Raw genomic sequence first — 22,892 nt, forward strand, 5'->3', positions numbered from 1 at the left:
GAAAAACTGCAACTCCATGCAACATAGTTAGGCTTGGGATCTGAAGACTTGCAGCAGGTGGTAAAAGAGATCCACTCTTCTGCTCCATCAAGTCTATTCTCCCTTGAGCCCTCAAGAACCTTACAAAATGACTAATGGATTCTTGATCTTGACAGAAAGTTGCAACCAAGAAGATCAGTATGTATAAAATCAACCAAGTTTATTTAATAAATTGTCTTCATTTTTGAGGAGACTGGCCGTGAAAGAGGTGAAATAAACAGATAGGTGGTCTGCTTGGGAGCTCACCATTAGTGAATTTTCCAGCAGACTGCTTTTTCCAGCAAGCAAATCAGAAAATTTATTCAGAAGAAACTCAAAAAAAACAAAAAAAAAAGCAAAAAGACTCGTACAAAAGCAGCATGTTCGACATACATTAACAGTATCATATCATCCAAGTCTCTTGCGGTCCAATTACATATCCAAGCTGAAACCACCCAATACTAAAATAGAAACTCAACTCCAAATAAAACCCTTTCAGAGTTTCAGGAACATATCATATACATCAAGAGATCCAGTAGCACACAACACCCCCCCCCCCCAACCATATATAAAAATAAATAAATAACTTTATCTTAGAAATGGACCATAATTCAGCTGTTGACCACCACTGATCACAGAAATCAACCCTATTCATTCCTAGAAACTCTTAAAGAGAGCAAGCCAGTCCAGCAGTAGGGATCTCATACAAACACATAAGGCAGCTCCGCAGCTCTCTTTACCCAATGGTGAAATTCATTAGATCAAGGTTTGACTAGTTGGAAAATTAACAAAAGAGTCTGACCAGGCTGATTTTCCATCAAGAAGGCCAATTACAGAGCCAATGGTGGATAGCAACCCTGGCATCTGTATAACATCCGTAACGTAGTAGGGATATTGTGTCTGTATTTTTCTCCACATGAAACTCAGGTTACATCACATACAGTTTCAGAATCCTGTGGACAAATCCCAAGGACTACTGTAGATTCTGCCTCCATCGAATGAAATAAAATTACCACACCCTTGCACAATGCAAGACTGAGTAGAAAAGCGATGCAAGGTTATTACAGATGTAAACATCCACCAAGTTAGATGCATGTAAAGTGCACTGATAACCTCCAAAAATCAGAACTGCGGAGAGGATTTCCATCAGGCCTAAGAGTTTATTGATTTTGATACGTAAAAAGTAAAAAACAGTAAAGATTAGTTTCTTTCCAAGACAAATAGATAAAAACCCCAAAACAAACAACTGAATGAGCAAAAGCAAACACCATAACATAATATTGAAAAGTTCACAAAAGAAGCTCATGCAAGCAAAAACCAAATGAGCAAAATTCCCAGCAAGAACATATAGGCTTCTCATAGGATGTAGGTAATATGAATCCCAGCAAGTGGAATGAGGAAAAAGGCCTGGCTACTCAGCTGAATTGATTGCATTCTCCCTTCACCCTCAAGGGTTTAGCACAACCTAAAAAAACTAAACAAGAGCTTGTCTAAAAATCAGCCACACAAGTAATAAATCATAGGTAACATCCAAAACTAGTGGACTTCTGACTCACCTTCCCAGTAACATAGTTCTAAAAAATGAAAACTAGACAATGGTGATTGAACCAGATAGAACCAAAACCTGCCTCTTTTTCAGTTCTGTAGGACCGCCTTGTCAGAAACTGGAATCAAACCATCCCTTTTTCTGAACCATCTGGCTCAATGTCTTTCTTTGGCAAACAAATCAATATTTTGTGGTGTATGAAAGGAATCAAAGCCTGACCTCTTGAATACATATGATAACACCAATCACCGTGCCAGCCATGCTCTTATTGCGAGAAGGTACCAATTTTTCTCTTTCTTTTGTTCTTCTTCAGACTTTTCCAAATTTTATTTCTTTTTTTAATATTTATCAAACAATGATCTCACCAGTCAAAACTGGCAAAAACCCAGAACCAAGTGTCTGGTTCAATGCCTGATCTGGTTTTAAAAACTATGCCCAGTACTGCTACTAGACAATCCTGACCCAACTTTGGAAACATAATTCTCCTTCTCTTATTTGATTTTGGACTTATGAGATAGAATCTATCACGTGGTAGTTCAAAAGAACCGATACTCCCATTGTTTCTATTTTTTCGAGAAGAGTGGTGGAAAATCCATGTATTTTCTGAAAGAATGGTGTATGTGGGAGCCATTCCACATGGAATCATGGATCATCGCCACCAGAATCATTAAAACCTTATATGTCATTCGGCAGCATGACATGATTCAATTTACAAATCATGCAAGCATAGCATTCAGGCATTTGACTTAAGGTCAATTAAAGCTCAACCCATTCTCTTTAAAATCTCAACATACATGTTTTGGATTATCCATGTGTCAAAATTGGGGTCCCATCTCAATCATATGGCCCACTAAGTATAAAGCATTTGAGCTTTTACCCTTGTACATGGTCAAAAGACATTGCTAAGTTGAAAATATACACCAGCTTTTAAAGCTTTATACCTCCACATAAAAAAATTGGATTGGGCTACAATTTACTAGGCTAACAAATGATGTAACACTTCCACAAAATTTGAGTGCAAAATGCCATACGGCAGATATTTGGACATCTTCCAATGTAGATAAGTCATCTACAGGGCTTAATTTAGTGGAAATAAGCCATGGGTTGGGTTATGTATGCATTGGGTAATGTAGTCCTAAGTAGATAAAGGATCTATTAGGAGCCAGGTAAATCAGGACCTTTCAAACTGCTGGCCGATTGGGCAGGTTGGAGAAAATAGGTCATAATTTAGGGCTAGGTTTAGGGTAATGGGGGTAAGTCTTATATGGTAAAGCTAGGCAGGTTTAGGGGAAGCTAACAGTGAAGGTTTGGATGATGTTTGAGAGAAAATTTAAAAATCAGAAAATTAGGGTTAGGGTTTTGGGTTTTGGGGAAGATGAGAGGGATGAGTTTTAGGGTTTAGGATGGGAATTCAGGGATGGGCTTTGGGTCGAGTGCTAGGGGCAGTAGTAAGGTGGTTCGGCTGTAAATTGAGAGAATTCTGATGGTTGGATTGGTCTAGGTAGGTTTTAGGGTTTTACTGGAAGTGAGGGGGATTAGGGTTTTAATGGGAGGATGGGGCTGTAGGCTAGATCGAGTGTAGGGTGTGGTGAGAGGGGGCTGTGATCCAATTTTGGTTGGATTGTGATGGTGGGTTAAGGCTGTGAGAGGTCAAGAGTCTAATGGATCGATGGGTTTTAATGGGAATGATAATAGAGATAGATGGGGTTTAGGTTGGATGATTAGAAGAAGAATGTGAATGCTGAAACAGTTAAATTACGTACTTGTAACTGAATATCTTCAATGGCAGCAGCTTGAAGAAGATGGCATCTTCCAATCTACAAGATGCAAGGAGTTGAGAAGAAGATCCTCCCGGTCTACAAGATAGAAAGAGTCAGTTGGAGATCAACCAATCCCTTCACCTTGATAAAGTCCACAAGGCAACACTCACTAAGGAGCAAGGCAGCAAACAAAAACAAAGTTTAATTTCTGAAATTTGAACTGTGGGGGAGCCTCCCACAATTTTATTCATTTATAATATGGCCTAAGGTGCCAATCCTATTACACATATGAATCACTCCCCTTCTTAAATCGTGGAGGGGGTGGGACACTTAATTTAAAACTAATATCTTAAAAGATTCCTAAACCACCAATAGGAAATAAGCACCCAACAACCAATAGGAATTAATCACTTAAATTGAACCATGGTCTGAACCGGTTCAATTTAAGTTTACAATTAAACTGGAAAAAAAAAAAAAAAACCAAGTATGCAAATAAACTAAGACTGCAAATACTAGGCCCTAATCTTAGGGCTTCTTCTTCTTGCGGATGCTTGGATCTGCATCAGCTCCTCCCAGCTTAAAAACATTCATCTCCGATGAATGGGTGTCAAGCTTCTTGATATCATCTGCATGAATCCAAGTACTGTCCTGGTTTGAAAAAACTCGTCCTCGAATTTGATAGTGATGAAGGGGAAACAACTTGTGAGTAGCAGCTTCAACCACTCCCAAACAAAACTCTAGTGAGACAGGAACATTAGGAATAAAGTCTTCAAGGCGTGGAGCTTTCTCTTCAAAGAACCATGGTGGCATAACAAACTCTATGTTGACCTCTGAATCAGTATCAATTGTGAATGCCCTATCCATAGATACTTCAGTGTTAGTAACCTTCTCATCTAGTACTTGAGACACAAGCTCCACCTCTTCAAGAACAGCATCTTAAATGTCATTGATTTCCTGCGGAATATTCTCAACCACCTCTTCATCTTCTACTGTATCAGCCATCACTACTTGAGTAATAACATGAACACCTCGAGTAGCATCATCCAAGTCTTCATAATAACCAGCCCCGTCATCATCATCACTTGAGGGATAAGCAAATAAACCATGTTCACCATTATCATCAAGGGTTTCCTCTTCTTTTGGAACTACATTGACAGGCCTATGTTTTTGGGGGCAATGCTTGGCATAGTGCCCCGTTTCATTGTAGTGGAAACACTTGCGGGGATCACTACTAACCATGGGAGCTTTACCCTTATCATCAACACGTAGGGGAGCTGTTGGACGAGAAGTGTTGGACGAGAAGAACTGCCAACAGAAAAATCTGTTCATATATAACCAGTAGTAGTAGACTTGGATGCTAGAAAAGATGTTTTGATGTCTTCAGCAGAGGAACCACACCTTCTATTTCCAGCCAATAATTCTTCAGCCTTCAATGCCTTCTCAAAACAATCCCAGACATCTCTGACATCAGCTACTCCGATAGCCCTAGTAATATCAGCCCTCAATCCCAGTCGAAACCGAGATAACATCTGAGTTGTACTCTCTCTAGTGCCACTTCGAGAAGAAAGAGCACCAAACTTTTGCATGTATTTAGATACAATCAAAGTCCCTTGGCGTAGGGAGTTGAATTGATCTTGTAACTGTGCTCTGTAATGCCTAGGCAAATATTTCTCCCTCAAGTCATATCTCATTTCATCCCATGTAGTGGTGCATGGCCATCAAGTTCCATGTCCCTTTCTGCAATTCTCCACCATTCTCGGGCAGGGCCAACAAGCTTGGTACGTGCCAATTTCATCTTCCTGTCTTCAGGCAAGTCATACCAGTTAAAGTAATCATCAAGGGCAACAAGCCAATCATAAAATACCAGCATCTATAGTGAAGTATGATCTCAAGTACTCTTCAAAATTAGGCCTTCTAGGCTCTTCTCTATTTTTGTCCTTGTCTTCTCTATGCCCATCTCTGTCAAATCTGTGCTTGTTCCTGTGATCTCCGTGACCTCTGTGGTCTCTGGACTGATCTCTGTGATCCCTAGATCTGTCTCAGTAATTTCTATCTCTTCCCAGGGTTCCTTGTACTTCTGATTGAACTTGATATCTGTCCTCTCCTAGGGGGGTGTTGCTGTCCCTAACAGGTGTGACCTGTCTTTGCTCAATTACTTCCAACCTTTCAGTGATAGTCCTCTGTTCAGCTCTAATTTCTTCAGATATGGCCTTCTATTCAGCAATGAACTTCTGAATAGTTCTAACATTGCAGCCATAGGATCAAGTGGGGGTGGTAGTGATAGATCAATACTGGATTGCCATGTTGATCCATGGCTCTGATACCACTTAATGTAGTCCTAGGTAGATAAAGGATCTACTAGGAGCCAGGTACATCAGGACCTTTCAAACTGCTGGCCAATTAGGCAAATTGGAGGCATTAGGTCAAAATTTAGGGTTAGGTTTAGGGTAATGGGGGTAAGTCTTATATGGTAAAGCTAGGCAGGTTTAGGGGAAGCTAACAGTGAAGGTTTGGATGATGTTTGAGAGAAAATTTAAAAAATCAGAAAATTGGGGTTAGGGTTTTGGGTTTTGGGTTTTGGGTTTTGGGGAAGATGAGAAGGATGAGTTTTAGGGTTTAGGATAGGAATTCAGGGATGGGCTTTGGGTCGAGTGCTAGGGGCAGTAGTAAGGTGGTTCAGCTGTAATTTGAGAGAATGCTGATGGTTGGATTAGTCTAGGTAGGCTTTAGGGTTTTAGGGTTTTACTACAAGTGAGGGGGATTAGGGTTTTTAATGGAGGGATGGGGCTGTAGGCTAGATCGAGTGTAGGGTATGGTGAGAGTGGGCTGTGATCCAATTTTGGTTGGATTCTGATGGTGGGTTAAGGCTGTGAGAGGTTAAGAGTCTAATGGATCGATGGGTTTTAATGGGAATGATAATAGATATACATGGGGTTTAGGTTGGAGGATTAGAAGAAGAATGCGAATGCTGAAACAGTTAAATTACTTACTTGTAACTGAATATCTTCAATGGCAGCAGCTTGAAGAAGATGGGGTCTCCCAATCTACAATATGAAAGGAGTTGAGAAGAAGATCCTCCCGGTCTACAAGACGCAAGGAATCGATTGGAGATCTACCAATCCCTTCACCTTGATAAAGTCAACAAGGCAACACTCACTAAAGAGCAAGCCAGCAGCAGCAAAGGCAGCAAACAAAAACAAAAATTTAATTTCTGAAATCTGAATTGTGGGGGAGCCTCCCACGATTTTATTAAGTTATAATATGGCCTAAGGCCCAAATCCTATTACAAATATGAATCACTCCCCTTCTTAAATCGTGGAGGGGATGGGACACTTAATTTAAAAACTAATATCTTAAAAGATTCCTAAACCACCAATAGGAAATAAGCACCTAACAACCAATAGGAACTAATCACTTAAATTGAACCGGTTCAATTTAAGTTTATAATTAAACTAGAAAAAATACTAAGTATGGGAAATAACTAAGGCTGAAATAAACTAAGTATGGAAATAAACTAAGGCTCCAAATACTAGGCCCTAATCTTAGGGCTTCTTCTTCTTCTTGCGGATGCTTGGATCTGCATCATTGGACCTTTGATTCCATGTGTTTTCTTTGTAATGGACCACTTTAAGGGGCGTACCCAGTGCACGAGGCTCCCGCCACTGCGGGATCTGGGAAGGGTCATAATGTACGCAGTCTTACCCTTGCTTTCAGACAGAGGCTGTTTCCAGACTCGAACCCGTGAGCACTTGGTCACAATGGAGCAACCTTTACCATTGCCCCAAGGCCCACCCTCTAATGGACCACTTTAATGTGCATAGAATGTCGGTACAAGGTAGGCACACGGGATTAGGCTCAGTAGTAGCTTATTTTCATTCCTAGTTCAAGTAGGAATAGTTAGTTATTAGTTGTTTTTTATTTTCAGCTAAGTTGTAAGCACTCCTATTCATAATAGGAGTATATTTCAGTTTTCATAGTTTGATTAGGAATTTAGGAGTTTATTTTTCAGTCTATATAAACAATGTAAGACTGCTAAAGACATATATGATTTGATGATTAATTAAAGTTTTGAGTGCTGTTTAGACTTGATAATCTGAGAGAGTCAGATTGGGCAAGATACCCTGGCCTGTGATAGGCTTCTTTCCACCTGAGATAGGTCTCTTCTCCTTCTTCCCTTTTCCTGTTTATACTCTGTTTTTCTGCAACTGAATACTGTTTTGAGTTCTGTCGATTACCAAGGCTGCTGGATTTGTATTTGATCTCTGATTTCAAGAGGATATATTATTCTTCAATCTATATCAGATTCCTAACATCAGGTAAGGTCAGATCAAAACTTAATTTCAATTTTAATCAACCACCGGATGCTCTGTTTTTCTGTCTATTTCAGCCTGGTTTGATTTGTTAATTAAATCTGTTTTGGTAATCTATTCAGCCCCAACTTTTGGGACTTCAAAGAGCATCTCCTAGATGACCTTCGACCTTAGTTTGGCGAGCATCAGATCAATATCTTGGCTGCTATCTCAAATCACCCAAAACCAGCAAATTTTGGATTCCAGAATTTTGGTTTTCAAAATTACTTTTAATCCATCTTCAGGATCGTCATGAAACCTTAGGGCTTTTTTTATTTAAACTACTGAGATTGAGGTCTGATCCGATTTCAGATCAATCCATTGGTTGGATTGAGTTTAATTTCAGTTTTACTGTTTCTGAGATCTCTGCCCGTGAGATCATTGATACCTATATTACTCCCAAACTGCTAATCGGATCATTCCCATCTTTTGAGGGGTTCTTATCCTTCCTATTAACTATTGTATGAATTAGAAAAGATAGGACTTTATGCTAAGAACAGAATCAGAATTAGAAATTGATGAGGAGAGAAGAGAATTGCAAAAACTAACCTGGTAATCAATGGAGCAGAAGAGAAGAGATCAGGTCTGGGATAACAATCCCATATGCAAGCTCAATACCTACAAAACTCTAAAAAACTCACATCCTTTACTCAAAACATCTCTAATTCATGGGTGTATTACATGTATAATGACCTTCTAAAATTCATAAAAGGACTCCTAATCACTCTTTTATACTGACTAAAATTAAATACACTTAACAAAGAACTCTTAAAAGCTATTGAGCATTCTAATCTAACTCAAACACTTAATCACTAATTTTGTGTACTAACTTTACCCCCACTTTATGGCATAGTTATCAAGGCGGGAAGGAGACCATGGCGTTTTAGTGGGTAAAAAATCAAGGCAACACCGACATGGCGCTCAAGGAGCCTGGACACCTCGGCGACACCTTGATAACTATGCTTTATGGGCTTATAAATTAGGTCCACTATAATGAACAACCCCCCCCCCCCAAAAAAAAGGCACCTATAATATAACTACTCAAAGCTTGTTTTCAGCCAATTGGACTGCCACCATCGCTTTATGGGCCTTCCAAGCTTGTGCCTAAGCCTTCCATATGAGATCACGTTGTCCAACTACTCCAAAGCAATTGAATCAATTAGATGTTATTAGTTGGCTGGAATAGGGGTTAATTAAATCCAATCCCTATTTGGGCCAGTTTCATAGTCAGTTTAAGTAACCTTATTAGTTCAGGATTGGTTTAGGCCTTTCCGGTTTTTTTTTTGAATCATTTATATGAGTTTGGAAGGGGCTACAGCCCTGTACACGAATTTGAGAAATGAAAGATTGTGTGTTGCCTCTGGTTTTTCAATGATTCAAAATCCTCCCCACTGTGGTGACTCAATAAGGTCCCTGGTGGTGATTCTAAGCATGGAACTAAATCTTGCGATATATCGGTAAAATTTTGCCATATTTCGGTAATTTCGACCTGGCCAAGACGAAATGCCCAAACGAAATGAAAAAGTGCAATATATCGGTCGAAATTTTGGGATATATCGGCACATTTCGGTCGAAAACCGATATATCGGCGAAATATGAAAAAAAAAAAGTTATGTTTTTCACTTAAAGGTCACGTGACCTCTTACATAAAGACCAAATATAGCAGGTCTCGGTCGATATTTCGACTGAGACCTGCACAACTCTGTTTTTTCCTTCTTCTTTCCTCATTTCTTCTCTTCTCCTTGATTTTCTTCCACTCTCCAAGCATTGTTCTTCATAGTTTTCGACGCATTATCGTCGGAAACACGTCGGAGGCTCATCTAAGCTCATCCTCCAAGCCTTTTTTCACTATTTAAGGTAAATCCTATTCCTCTAAAACTATTTTTTTGAAAATACTATCTACAAATGTTGTTGGATGGTGATGAAATTTATATATGTTAGATACCGGAGGCCGATCTACAACCTCACGGTGTCGAAATTTTTTTTCCATACGTATTTTTTTTTTTTTTCCTGGTTTTAAAAATTGATTTTCCTACAACTAAAATAGGAAACAATTAGGTGTAATATGACTTAGATGGGAATGAATTAAATATATGTTAAACACCAATGGCCGATCTACGGCTTCACGGTGTCGAATTTATATTTCTGCCCATAAATAATTATTTTAATTTTCGGAAATTAAGAAAAATATATAAAAAATTAAAAAGAAAAGAAATCAATAAGGAAAAATATGAGTTTTAAGTTTGAAAAATAATGAAAAAATATGAAAGTAATTTCTACATGTTTTGAAATGCATCAGAAATATATTATGTTTACTAATTTTCGGTTTTGTTGTGTTAGGTCAATATTTATATTAAAATTATATATAAAAAATTGTTTTTAATTATGCGAAAAATATAAGGGTTAGGGGAAAAATATTAAATAGCTATACAAGTGTATTAGTATTCTAAAAGTGTCAATTGAAGTGCATCTACATTAAGTTTTTAATTATTTGTTTTACTTACATTGCAGTAAACAAGTATTATTATGGCGGATCGTGAAAGACAATGTGCGAAGGGCAAGCAAAAGGTGGGGGAAAATAGTCAACAGATGGGGCAGAGGGAGCAAAGAGAACAGAGAGAACAATAGAGACCAGCCAACCAACATAGGGGTGATATTACATGGTTAAATGGCACTCCAATTGATGGGGATAAGAGAAAATCCTAATGTAACTATTGTCACATGCAGTTTATGGGAGGTGGGTCCAGTAGACTTAAACAACATCTGACTGGAGGATCTAAAGATATTGTAGGTTTTCATATCGTCTCTACTCAAGTAGCTAGAGAAATTGGTGACAGCTTGAGGGGAACGAAGAAGAGGAATGCTGACAAGCAGAGGATAAGAGAACAACTTGAGGATACAGTGAGGAGTTCAATGGGAGGAGGAAGACAATACCATGATGATGATGATGAGGACATTGCAGTACTTGATGATATACAAACAGCAGAGGAGGCTAGGGATTTTCGATGAACTGTTTCAAGGAGTAGAGTTAGTTTTCAAGATGATCGGCAGAGACAGAGAGTAGGGGGTAGTGGAGGAGCTGGCACATCTGGAGGTTCTAGATCTTTCAATCCTTTTAGAATATCACAAAATGTGAAGGCAGCCCCAACACCTCTATCAGTACCAGTACCACCATCAGCATCAGATCCTAAATTGCATAAGAAGAAAGGAAGCAGTCAACCAAGAATCAAAGGAGCATGGAAGGGGATGAAGGGGTTGGTTAAAGAATCAATAGCTAAGTGGATGCTATACCATACCATCCCAACAAACACTGCACAAGGCCCCCATTATGATACCATGATAGATACCATTGCAGAGGCTGGCCCAGGATTCAAGGGCCCCACCCCATATGAGGTAATGAATGTTTATCTACCTCAACAAAAGTCTGAGATTGATGAGTATATTAGGGAGATGAGGAGTATGTGGGAGACATATGGGGAGACTATAATGGTAGATGGATGGACTAGGCCTACAAGAAAGTCCATCATCAATTTCATGGTTTACTGTGATGGGAGGACAGTTTTCCTCAAATCTGTGGATGCATCCAAAGAGATAAAGGATGTGAAATACATTTACAGATTGTTAAAGGAAGTAGTTGAAAAAGATGTTGGCATTGAGAACATTGTCCAGATTGTAACAGACAATGGAAGCAACTTCAAGCTGGCCGGTAAGAAGATGATGAACAACAGTAAGTACCGGCTCTTCTGGACTCCTTGTGCAGCCCATTGCATTGATTTAATGCTAAAGGATATGGGAAAGTTAAAGTTGATGAAGATTGTGGTTGAAAGTGCAAGACAAGTCACCAACTTTGTATACAACCACTCCTATGCACTCAAATTACTGAGGGAAAAATGTAGGGGTGACTTGGTTAGGCCTGGCATCGCAAGATTTGCCACCAACTACATTGCCCTAAAAAGCATTGAGACAAAGAAGGCCAGGCTGAGAAGTATGTTTGCTTCTAAGGAGTGGTTTGGATGGAAGGGTTCCAATACTGCAAGTGGGAGGGAAGCACAAGCAACCATGTCATTTGAGGACTTCTGGACAAAACTAAGCAAAGTGGTGAAAGTTTTGGAGCCAGTAATTAAAGTTCTACATATTGCTGACTCCGCTCTCAAGAGCCCAACCATGTCAGTCCTATATGCTGCAATAGACTTGATGAAAGATAGTGTCTATAGTGTGGCTCCTCGCAGTAGCAAGCACTTCTTGGATTTCATCAATGCTCGCTGGGAGAATCAACTTATGCATCCACTGCATAAAGCTGGTGAGTAAATTTGTTTTATGTAACTAATTCATAGTATTACTATTTACTAATTACCTATGCATTTGACAATATCTCATTTCTATATGTCAAATTTCAACATACTACTTGAACCCCAAGTATCAATATAATAGGCTTGGGTTGGAAACTCAACTTATTGATGTTGTGAAACAAGTAGCATAGTGTCATAGCGTCGCCATATCGACACCGCTGCCATGGCATCATATCGCTGGAGAAGTGGGCATATCGACCACCGATATGGATGATATACGAATATCGACCGATATGGCCTCCATGTTGTTGCCATGGCACCGCCATGGACGCCATACCACGACATATGGCCATATCGAGCGACATGGTTGTTTCAAATTATAAAACTTAATTTTTTAACAATAATGTTTTTTTAACCTTTTTTTATTTTAATGTTTTTTCCTTAACATAAAAAAAATTAAAAAAACATCAAACAGAAAACACTAATACACAATCACATATTCACATCAGCAAATTTTTTTTTTTAATTAGATGGGTTGTTTATTAGCTTTATTCACTCAATATAAATTACGTTCTTGTAATTGTTTTTTTTTTTTGGTTACTTTTGTAGTCACTTTTATATGAATCATATCTCAACTCTCATGATTTTTCAACTTTATTATCAGCAAGACTATTGCTATCAATTATTTGATAATCCCTGATGTCATATACACTAATGGATATTACACTTTCATGAATTAAACCATAGTAGATTAGTAGTACACTTTCATGTTAATTTTTGATGTTATAGTGTATATATTATAGCATACTAAATGACATTAAAAATAGAGAAATAACAAATAAAACATGGTCTATATGATCGCCATGGCGGGCGACATGTCGATATATCGACATGACACCCCTCCACTGACTTGGATCGCCGTGACGACGTGACAACTATGACAAGTAGTGAAGAAGTTGGAGTCAGATGGTGCACTACAAGCAATTTGCAACAATGAGGTGAGTCTTGGAATTCATTTGGAAACTCAACTTATTGATGCTTTCAAACAAGTAGTGAAGAAGTACTTACTAATTTTCCCATGGGTGTAGATCAAGATATTTAGGGATGCATTGGGAAGTTTTGGAACTGATGCTGCGATACAAGGCAGAGCACGCGGTGATGCTGGTAATTCTTTTAAGTTTTAAATTACATATATATTGAAATTTGAAACTTGAAAGTTGAAACAACATTTGACACGTCTTTTTTTGTTGTAAACTTGTAATGCAGCTGAATGGTGGGTGTTGCATGGGGAATCGGCTAGAAATTTAAGAAGAATAGCAATCAAAGTCCTTGCCCAAACATGTTCCGCATCTGGCTGTGAGAGGAACTGGAGTACCTTTGCACTCATCCACTCCAAGAAGCGCAACAGATTGGGGTCTGAACGTCTATCTGACATGGTGTATGTGCACTACAACTTGAGGCTGAAACTGCAACACATACGCATGGGACATGAGGGACAGAGGGGCACTATTGACCTTGCCGACATCTTTCAAGTTGACTCAGACGATGAAGACCCTATTGTGGATTGGGTAAGGGATAGAGGTGAGCCAGTGTTGGATCAGGAGGGAGGTAGGCCCGACCCCGTGATAGCTTCCGAGATTGGTGCTGATGTGGATGATTATATGGCTGACGAGGGTCAGATACATGCATGGGAAGCCTCACCCATACCATTCCAGCCCACTGGTGGCAATGTTGCTGATGATGCTGACTAGTCTCGGTCCTCAGATGATGATGATAGTGGTGATGGTGACGGTGATGGTGGTGGTGGTGGTGGTGGTGAAGATTTTGACGGCATGCGAGAGGATTATGTGGTAGGCGAGGATACGGCGCCTGTAGAGCCACTCCGATTCACTGGAGAGACACAATTTGATCATGCCACACAGGATACGGACCATGGAGCACGTGCCCCCGCAGCCCCACCCTCAAGACCCCCCTACAACCATACAGCAGGAAGTGTAGGGGTCGACAAACACAGTTGCAACCTGATTATAAGGACATTGATGACCTATCTAGCTCTGTTGGCAGTTTGAGTATGGGTGATAGGGAGGGAGGACTGACTGGGCATTGGCGTGCCCCATCTTTTGACGCACATACCACTCCATTTTCATCGGATTATAGTGCATCACAACCTTACGGTGGATATGGATATGGATCATATGGTGAGGTAGGGGACTATGACTACCAGTCCCAGTCCCAGGGACATACTGGATCATCTTTTGTAGATGACATCTTTGCATGCCCTAGTGGGCCTAGCTACCAACCTCACCAGCCATACATGCAGCCAGTGCCAACGCCTCTTCCGCCGGCGCTAACATCATATCACACTGGATCATCTTCTTCACAGACTGGATCGATTGGTAACCCTAGCCCATATCCTAGGATAGGTTACCTACAGTATGTTGACAACTCCATTTACATGACACTTGTGGATGACTACACTCGTTTCTTCTCCGATACTATACCGTGGTCCACATATGTCCTTCAAACAAAGAACAATGGACGTCGACTGCAACGGGTCATGAGTGGGGTTGATCCAGGGAGACACAGCAACTATTATTAGCACTTGTAAGTTGTAAGTTGTAAGTTGTGATTTCACTGATTTGTGAACTAAATCTGTTGTGAGTTTGTGAGTTTGTGACTTTGACACTTTGTACATTGCCTTTAAGCATTTGAGCTATTGAGTATTGAGTTATTGACTATTATGGAGTTTATGAGAATATGATTTATGAATTATGTCTTATGAGTTTTAATTAGTTTGTTTAAATTTTTTTTATGTCTTTAACTGCCTAATCAATGTGTATTTAACTATTTATACATAATACATTAGGGTCGGCGACCATATACTGTCAATCAAGGGTGCAAGCCCAAAACACCACTTTGAATTCATTTTTTTGCAATTTTATGGTTTAAATGTGTTTATTTAGCTTAAATAAGGGTGTCCATGAAGTATCAGGCCTAGATATAGCCAAATACCCACCAAAATGGACCCCCGAAATATTGCAGAAAAAATGCAGTATTTCGGCCATATTTCGCAAAATTTCGGATATTTCGCGTATCTTGGTAGGACCGAGATACCGATATATCGCGAGATATTATACCTTGATTCTAAGTTGGGGTACTGGTTGTGTTTTCAGCACGGCAGATCAGGCGGTGATTTCTGATCATATATTTTCTTTCATTTCTTTTCTATTTTAGTTTCAGTTCCAAATTTGTTCATCCCTATTAAATCCTTATTTCCGAAACTGTTTTAAAAATCCTCTTTTGCCCATCTAATTCTAGTTTCATACTTCAACTTGGATTTCTCCAAATCTCTTGATTTAAAATTGATCTTTGAATTCTGATTTCAGTTCTCTGCTCTGCTAGTAGTTCAGAATCTTATGAAGGATCCAAAATCTGAACTTCCCAATTAATACTAGAAATCCTGTTGCAAGTAGGATTTGTTAAATCTTCTGAATTTGTTTTGGCTGTTCTGTTCCTACTTTCTATTACCGATTATTCAACTGTTAGAGGCTTAATTTATCATTGGTTTGGAACCCCATTCTGTCCATCGATTCTGCAATTGTTGAGTTGTTCTTCCCCATGTAGGATTACCCCATAATTGAGAATCTAACTATCAGATTTCAACGACACTCTACAGGACTGATCCTCAGTCCATAATAATTGTTCAACCAGAATTTGAGCATAATCAAACGAGCCTCTTTGAGTTATTTAAATTTCTCCTAATCAGGCTTGTCCTTTTTCCTGCAATCCTGTAGCAAGTTGATCTCCAATTCTCCGGTTTGGGATTAGCACTGCATAACAGCATCAATCAATGACCATATTATAATCTGATGATACTCCCTTTGGAGTTTAGGGAATCCTGCAATAGTTGAGTTCCTCCCTACCTACACAAAACTCTGCCACATATTGCCCGTGTTGATCTTTTCATACACAACTTCCTAAACAAAGGCTTTAATTTTCTGGTTAGTCATTGACTTCAATTTTTTGGTTAACCAATGACTTCCTTGCAATATTAAATGGAAATAGTGGATCTGTTTAGGTATCAGAATAAAGAAAATCTAATCCAGAGATTGAATGGGGGTTACATACTTTCATATCACCTTAAAAGAAAAGAGTAAATCCACATAGTATATACCGTGACCAAAATCTTCCAAGAACCTAAATCAATTGCCTTTGCACACAACAAATCTAACATAAGGAAGAGAACTGAGGAGATGTCAAATAATTGCTTAACATTGGCACCTGCGGGTAATTCTATAGGAAACAAATAATAAAGTAGCTTAGAGGTGAATATGATGAAACAAGCAATAAGGGGAAACTAAGGAGCCCAGTGAAACGCCTGAATCGACCAAAACCCAAACCAGACTAGTAGCCACTTGATACAGTTCAGCATAACTAGAATTTCCAGCTTGTAGACATGCTAAAGAAAGATTTTCATTTTCTATTAGTCCAATGACTCCAACAACACTCAACACCTCAAAATCCAAGATCCCATAACGCGGGAAAAAGTTACTGTGCAGCCAATGCAAGATGAACATTCAGTCAGAATGCTTTCAGAGTAATCTTAAACCACACACCTATTAAATAAGAAACCTATATATGTTGTGAGACCCATGCTCTTACATGTCATTATCATTTGGCAATGATGATGATGATTATAACATGTAACAGGCATCTATATACACCTTGGATTGCAAGTCCACAAATCAGTACATATTAATAAGCATGTATAATCCTTACCATCTATATATATATCATGAACCTGGGTACTCACTTTAGATTCCTTCCGACCTTCCGGATTTTGAGAACGTGACATCTTATCTACACTATATTGTCTTTCATGATCAGCGATAACGAGTGTTGTTACAAAAATAGTAGCTCCATGAGAGAAAAAATCATTAACCAGGAAACGAGGTACACACAGAATGTAGAGAAAACAGGAAAGTATACCACAAAGCACAAGAGGCAGGGTGGGGTAGCAAGCATATCCATTTTTCTATTTATGGAGATGGAATCCACGATAAACAATACCATCATTCGTTGTCTACCATAGCCAATTTCCTTCTTTAAAAATAAAAAACCATGAGGTCATCTATATATATATATAGGAAAATGGTTTCTGTCCAGGAGTGTAGTTCCTGTGCCAGCCCCCTCATGTCTGTATCTCTTCTCCTCCCTGTAAAATAACCTCTCTGTCCCCCTATGAATTGAACCAAATGGGAGGCGCTGATTGGGTCTCGCGCAGGTGTGGGAGCTATGCTCCCAAACAGAAAACGGTTTTTAAAAATATATATATAAATAAATATAAAGTGAGGAACTGCAGAATAAGTTAGCTCACATTGTCAACAGCCTGTATCACATAAATGATGTTTGCGATGCATAAAGCTAACACAGTTGGAGAACATCGAAGACTTGGAAAAATAACTTACAAAGTCCGACACTCCTATGAGGACTCCTTGCACGTTGTTTTATTATGACCAATACTCTTGCATCTACTACACTGGAGTTGTCGTTTAACTACCTCCTTCAATCCAGTCTGCTTATTCTTTGGTCGGCCTGGAGGACGACGAGTAGGAGGAGGTGTTACTGTGACTGTCGTATTAGCTGATTCTTTCAGCGTGAGCCTGTCTATATTTGAAATTGGGTGTATAGACTCTGTATAAGTTAATCGGTAACTCTCAGTTGTGAAATATCGAGAACAATAATCATATGGGCTCCGACCAGTGCATTCAAAAACAGCAATAGCATGCGAGCATGGCAAACCTGTAATTTGCCATCCTTTGCAACTACAGTCCCAGTGATCAATATCAACAACTTCAATGGAATCACCACGGACCTCAAATGTGCTACCACGTGAGAAAATAACTTCAAGGGAACGTGCTTTCAATGTCTCCTTTTGTAGCTTTTCCTCCACTGATGGAGTTAACCTTGTCAACCATTGATTGGATTCCACCCTCCGTGTGTAGATCAACTCCATCATCTTACCACGTAACACATCCACCATCTGTGTTATTGGTAAATCGTTTGCCTCTGAAACCCAGCTGTAGAACATTTCTCCAAAGTTCGCTGTCATATGGTTATACCGCGTACCACCAAATAAAACATTTGCCCAATGTTCAGGTGCACTTTGTATAACCCAATTATAAGCTTCCACTGAAATACCTTTGATGCTTTCTGAGCATCTCTGAAATCCTTCAAGTCTGGGTGCATAAGCAGCAGAATAAAAATCCGCAACCATGAGACGCATCACTTCATGAGAAAACTTCCCCTTTAAGTCTCTCTTAAACTTCTCAGAAAGGTAACGAAGACAATAACCATGGTACGCATTCTCAAATATCTCAGATAAAGATTCCCTCAACCCTTTCTGTCTATCTGCTACAAATGTTATGGATCGAGTTGTCGAAACAGAAGATTTTAATTCTAGTAAGAACCAATGCCAATTATCATCACTCTCAACATCTACAACAGCAAACGCAACTGGAAAAACACCATCATCTCCATCCATTGCTGTTGCGGTCAACAAAGTCCCTTGGTATTTTGAGTTCAAAGGAGTGCTGTCAAGGAAAAGGAGAGGACGGCACCCTTGTTGGAAACCAGACAAAGAGGCATGGAATGACACAAAGAGACGATGAAAGCTTGAGTCCTCCTTGGTTGCGAATGTAGCAAAACTACCAGGATTCGTCTCCCTTATCTTCTCACAGAAGAATGGCAATTGGTTGTAAGCGTCTTTGAATGAACCCTGAAGCTGTTCCTTTGCAATCTCCTTTCCACGCCACGCCTGAGAATAGTTCAGCTGAATCCCGTATTCTCTACGAATGTCTTCGGCAATATCCTTGGGCTTGTAACTTGGGGACTCTTTCAGCTTCTCCTTTATGATACTTGCCACCCAGCTTCTTGTTGCCCGATACCCAGCAGTAACAACACCTCCTTCACATGTGTGAGTTGGGGTCATCCTCTTAATACAAAATAACTGGGTGGTTGACAACCTTGATGCATGTATCCGCCATGGACAATCTTCTGCTTTGCACATGACAGTTACACGGTGAGGATCATTTTTCTTAAATCTGTAGGCAAACCCATGTGCAATGGAATATTTATGTAAAGCATCACGAAATTCGTGAACACTATTAAAGCGCTGGTCGACACCAGTTATGGCATTTTCCCATGATTTTGAATCTTTATGATTCTTTCCACCATTAGAGTTAGAAAGAACGGAAAAGGGAAGACGAGAAGCAATAGGTATGTCAATTGGGGCATCAGCAGCAGCATTAGCAGCATTTGGCACATCTAGATTGGTGATATCTGGGGCTTCAACAACGACATCCATGGGGGCATCAACAACGACATCCATTGGGGCATCAACAGGAGCATCTGGCAGAACCACTGCTTCAGAGAAGGTGGTCCTGCTTGACCTGCATGATCAAATATATGAATGAGTTCTGTCAAGCCACAAGCCAAAATCTAAGGGTAAAAGTTAGGGGAGATTCAAGAACAACTACCTACTGGCAGGCATGTTGGAGACATCGTGGGTGACAGTATCTCCTGCTACGACATAGACATCCACAGTGACAGAGTCCTTATGGAAATTGATCATGCGCTTCAGGTCTTTGTCATTGGAAACAGTAATGAGAGTTTTCCTGTTTCCTGGGAGGAAGTACTTGATAGACATGGTAGCAATGCTACAGTTCCACATTTCAGCAATTTCCAATTTGAAATCATTAAACCGTGTTTGCTGATCAACATCAATAGCATGGGCATCTCCACCAGTGTATGATAACGAACCATCTTTATCGGTCACAAACTCACCACCCGATTGACAAATAGTTATAATCTTCTTCCCAGCCATGGCCTAGCGGCGACAAACAATATGAATGCACAAATTTATTCAGATACAGTTCTACACATGAATATAGAGCCTTGTAAAAAAGAGGGACAGTAAACTAAGTTCTTTCATGGTGCACGAACTAACCACGGACCAGTTCAAAATCAAATCCACGTATTGTCATACACCCAGAATGTTCGAAAAGTTGAGAACCCCTAAAATAAAGAGGGTAAATGACAAACAAGTGAAACCCATCTTGTAACCCGCAAAAACGAAAGACAATATTTTGATGCGAGCTAGTAATAACACAGTTACTAAAAAGCACAAATGTTCATATTCCGAAGGAAGGGAAGAAAATCGCCGAGAAGAAGTTAAGGAAAAAAGGAAAAGGTAATAATTCAACTTGTGAAAATGATGAGCAGGTAAGGGTGATTGAAGAAATCTCAGTAATCACAGTTTACTCTCTGGGTTATAACATCCATTATTAAGTGAAACAAACGAAACCCTAACATTATTATAACTTGAAAGGAACTTAGCTGTATAAGAGCCCTATTTCAGTTTCAATAGTAAGTGCAATGGCTACGATTCAAACTAAACCCTAGGGCACCATAGAGAGAGAAAAGGTGGAGATGGAAAACTTACAGTTAAGTTAAGGTGAGATTAATAAAGGGCCATTCTTCTTCTTTCTCCCGCTCCTCCGCTTTCTTTCCTCCGTCGGCTCTCAAGGAATCAGAGAATGAGGGTAACAGGTGAGTCAGTATCGCAAACTCGCACCATCGCTCACCTCGGACGCGCAAACAATTGAGGTAGAGGGTGTTAGAGACATTGATAAATGTCATAATTAAATGTAAAACCGTTGGATCGGTATCGAATGGCTCTCCAATGTGGACTTTGTGGGTTGAAGTTGTTCCTAGTGAAAAGGGATAAAAAATTAAACTTTTTTAGGGTAAATTACACGGTTTTCAAACGAAACTAAGATCATCCCCTGGTTTTTTAAAAAAATTAAATCATCCCTGGTTTAGATCCCAATATGATAAATTAATCCTTATCGTTAGTTTTATGCTTAAGTGATGATGTCAACTAGTTAAATAAATTTAAATCCCTAAACTACCCTTGACCAATGTTGAAGATGAATGAAGGGTAGTATTGTAAATTTAATTCTAATGTTTTAATACAAGGGTAAAATAGTCCTTTCACACTAATAACTAACATTGTTACTATAGAGGGGTGATTTGAGTTTTTTCAAAAATCAGGGGTGATCTGAGTTTCGTTTGAAAACCATGGGGTGACGTGTAATTTACTTATTTTTTTTAAAAGGGAGAGGGATCAGTGTGACCCTTGCACCAGCGCGGTTGTGTGGGGGCCAATGAGAGCGCATGAGCATCCAACAGGGGTAGGATTTTACATTTCACGAGGCAGGGCAGTCATTTTACCCTTCATATATATGGGTGCAGGCTGCACACAGCTTCTTTTTCCCATAAAAAATTATGGGCAGGATATTGTTACTCGATCGTATAGCCCTACACTAGCGCGAGGGCATGAACATAGATGGAATTTTTTATTTCATGAGTGAAATGATAATTTCACATACTACTGTGTCTAGGCACAAGGGTCACATGATCAGAAATCGTTCTTTATTCAAAAAAATATAATCATTGGTTAGAATAAGAGAAAAATGACTCTCTGCAAAACGCCCAGACAAAGGATGGGTTGAAATGATTGTCCAACACTTCCTCCCCATGAAAGGTGGAAATCCTGCCCGTATTAATGCTTTCGCACATGCTTCCATTAGCCCTTGTGCTGACACATGAACCACACTTTCGGATAAAAAACTCTTCCCCCCTAAATGTATTACTAATATAGTTCTTTCAATAGATTCTTTATTTATTTTTTATTACAAATATATAAATTTCAAATAATTTTTCCTTAATTGGTAGACTAGTAAGGGATCCTTGGTTGGAAGTTAGGATTGCTAATTCTACCATGTGGATAAGGCCAAATGGAAAATTCAACCTAAGAATACTTCATATATATGTGATCTAGCTAAACCACGTGACAAATTTCAAATCCGTAGTTAAATCATTTTCCCCCCCCCACAAACAATGCCATACACTCCCATGTATGTTAATTCACCCTTCACTACTCCTTTGCATTAATGTCAAATTCTTATATTTTTCAACAACCTATTTTGCCACATGGTCAATTCTATTTAAGTTAAATCTTGATATGTAAGTAGGAGAATTTGAGGTCTACTTGTCCACAAAATTCGTTCTCAGTTCAATTTGCATATGATGGAAGTAAACACTTGACCATAGTTTTGTTATGTGGACCGCCTCACAACAAAACAATTTTTCCTAAAATTTATTTATTAGATTTAAAAAGCTTTTTATTTAATCACACAATTACTGTGAAAAAAGATTATAAAAATTGCACTTTTTTTTTTCCTTCCCTTCCTTTCTAATGAGAGGAAGAGCTAGCCAAGTAGCCAACCAATCTCCATTAGGAAGAATGGATAAAGCATAAACAACCTAAAAGGCAAAACGTTCCAAGGGGCCACCAGCATAAAAAGAAAAGTGCAAATTTTATTAAAAAACCCAACACATACACAATACTACAATAGCAAAGAAAAAACAGAGTTTAAGCCTAAACTTAGTTTTTCTAAAACCATGGTGAAGGAGGAATTTCTTTATCGACGCCATCATTGTGTTTGGATGGACTTCAGAGAACATTCAAGGGCATTTCAGATCTTCAATATATAAGGGGAAGTATTGATGATCTTAGATTTGTGGGTCAACCCTTCACGTGAGTGAAGGAAAACTCTTTCCTTTTAAGACTTGCTAATCACTTTGCCGCTAATCACTTTGCCATCACTACTGCATGTCACAAATTAGAACTTGGTGGTTTGAGTCATTTGCACTATATATAACAGTGATCAATAAGGCATACTTGCTAGATCCCCACCCTCACCCCAAAAGTTGGATCATAAAACAAAGTTAGGGATGAGCTTCAAAATCTGCAAATTCACGAGGTGATCTTGCACGTTGTGTACAAACCCTTTCCAACATGCCA

At 39.2% G+C, this 22,892-nt stretch overlaps 1 protein-coding gene across 3 annotated transcripts; it reads right to left on the reverse strand.

The window, feature by feature from the left end:
- On the reverse strand, positions 1–20,547 carry LOC122671729. Of its 3 annotated transcripts, none has more exons than XM_043869119.1 (4): positions 20,466–20,547; positions 19,501–19,850; positions 17,431–19,413; positions 1–147 (listed from the first exon to the last, which is right to left on the reverse strand). In XM_043869119.1, exons 2-3 carry the CDS (start codon positions 19,845–19,847, stop codon positions 17,445–17,447), a joined length of 2,316 nt encoding a protein of 771 aa, XP_043725054.1. In that variant the 5' UTR covers positions 19,848–19,850; positions 20,466–20,547; the 3' UTR covers positions 1–147; positions 17,431–17,444. The 3 variants fall into 3 exon arrangements, with proteins under 3 accessions (XP_043725054.1, XP_043725053.1, XP_043725055.1); XM_043869118.1 differs by lacking the exon at positions 1–147 and adding an exon at positions 16,423–16,672 and having other exon boundaries at positions 17,396–19,413; XM_043869120.1 differs by lacking the exons at positions 1–147; positions 20,466–20,547 and adding an exon at positions 16,423–16,672 and having other exon boundaries at positions 17,396–19,413; positions 19,505–19,645.
- Positions 20,548–22,892: the final 2,345 nt, after the last annotated feature.

The sequence above is a fragment of the Telopea speciosissima genome, chromosome 8, assembly GCF_018873765.1.
Source record: "Telopea speciosissima isolate NSW1024214 ecotype Mountain lineage chromosome 8, Tspe_v1, whole genome shotgun sequence".
Lineage (NCBI taxonomy): Eukaryota > Viridiplantae > Streptophyta > Magnoliopsida > Proteales > Proteaceae > Telopea > Telopea speciosissima.

Excerpts from the sequence above, each read along its gene's own strand:
- LOC122671729 (XM_043869119.1), bottom strand. The coding sequence starts at position 19,847 with ATGGCTGGGAAGAAGATTATAACTATTTGTCAATCGGGTGGTGAGTTT. Across the intron at positions 19,414-19,500 it reads TCCAACATGCCTGCCAGTAG|GTCAAGCAGGACCACCTTCT; the intron begins GTAGTTGTTCTT and ends TTGATCATGCAG.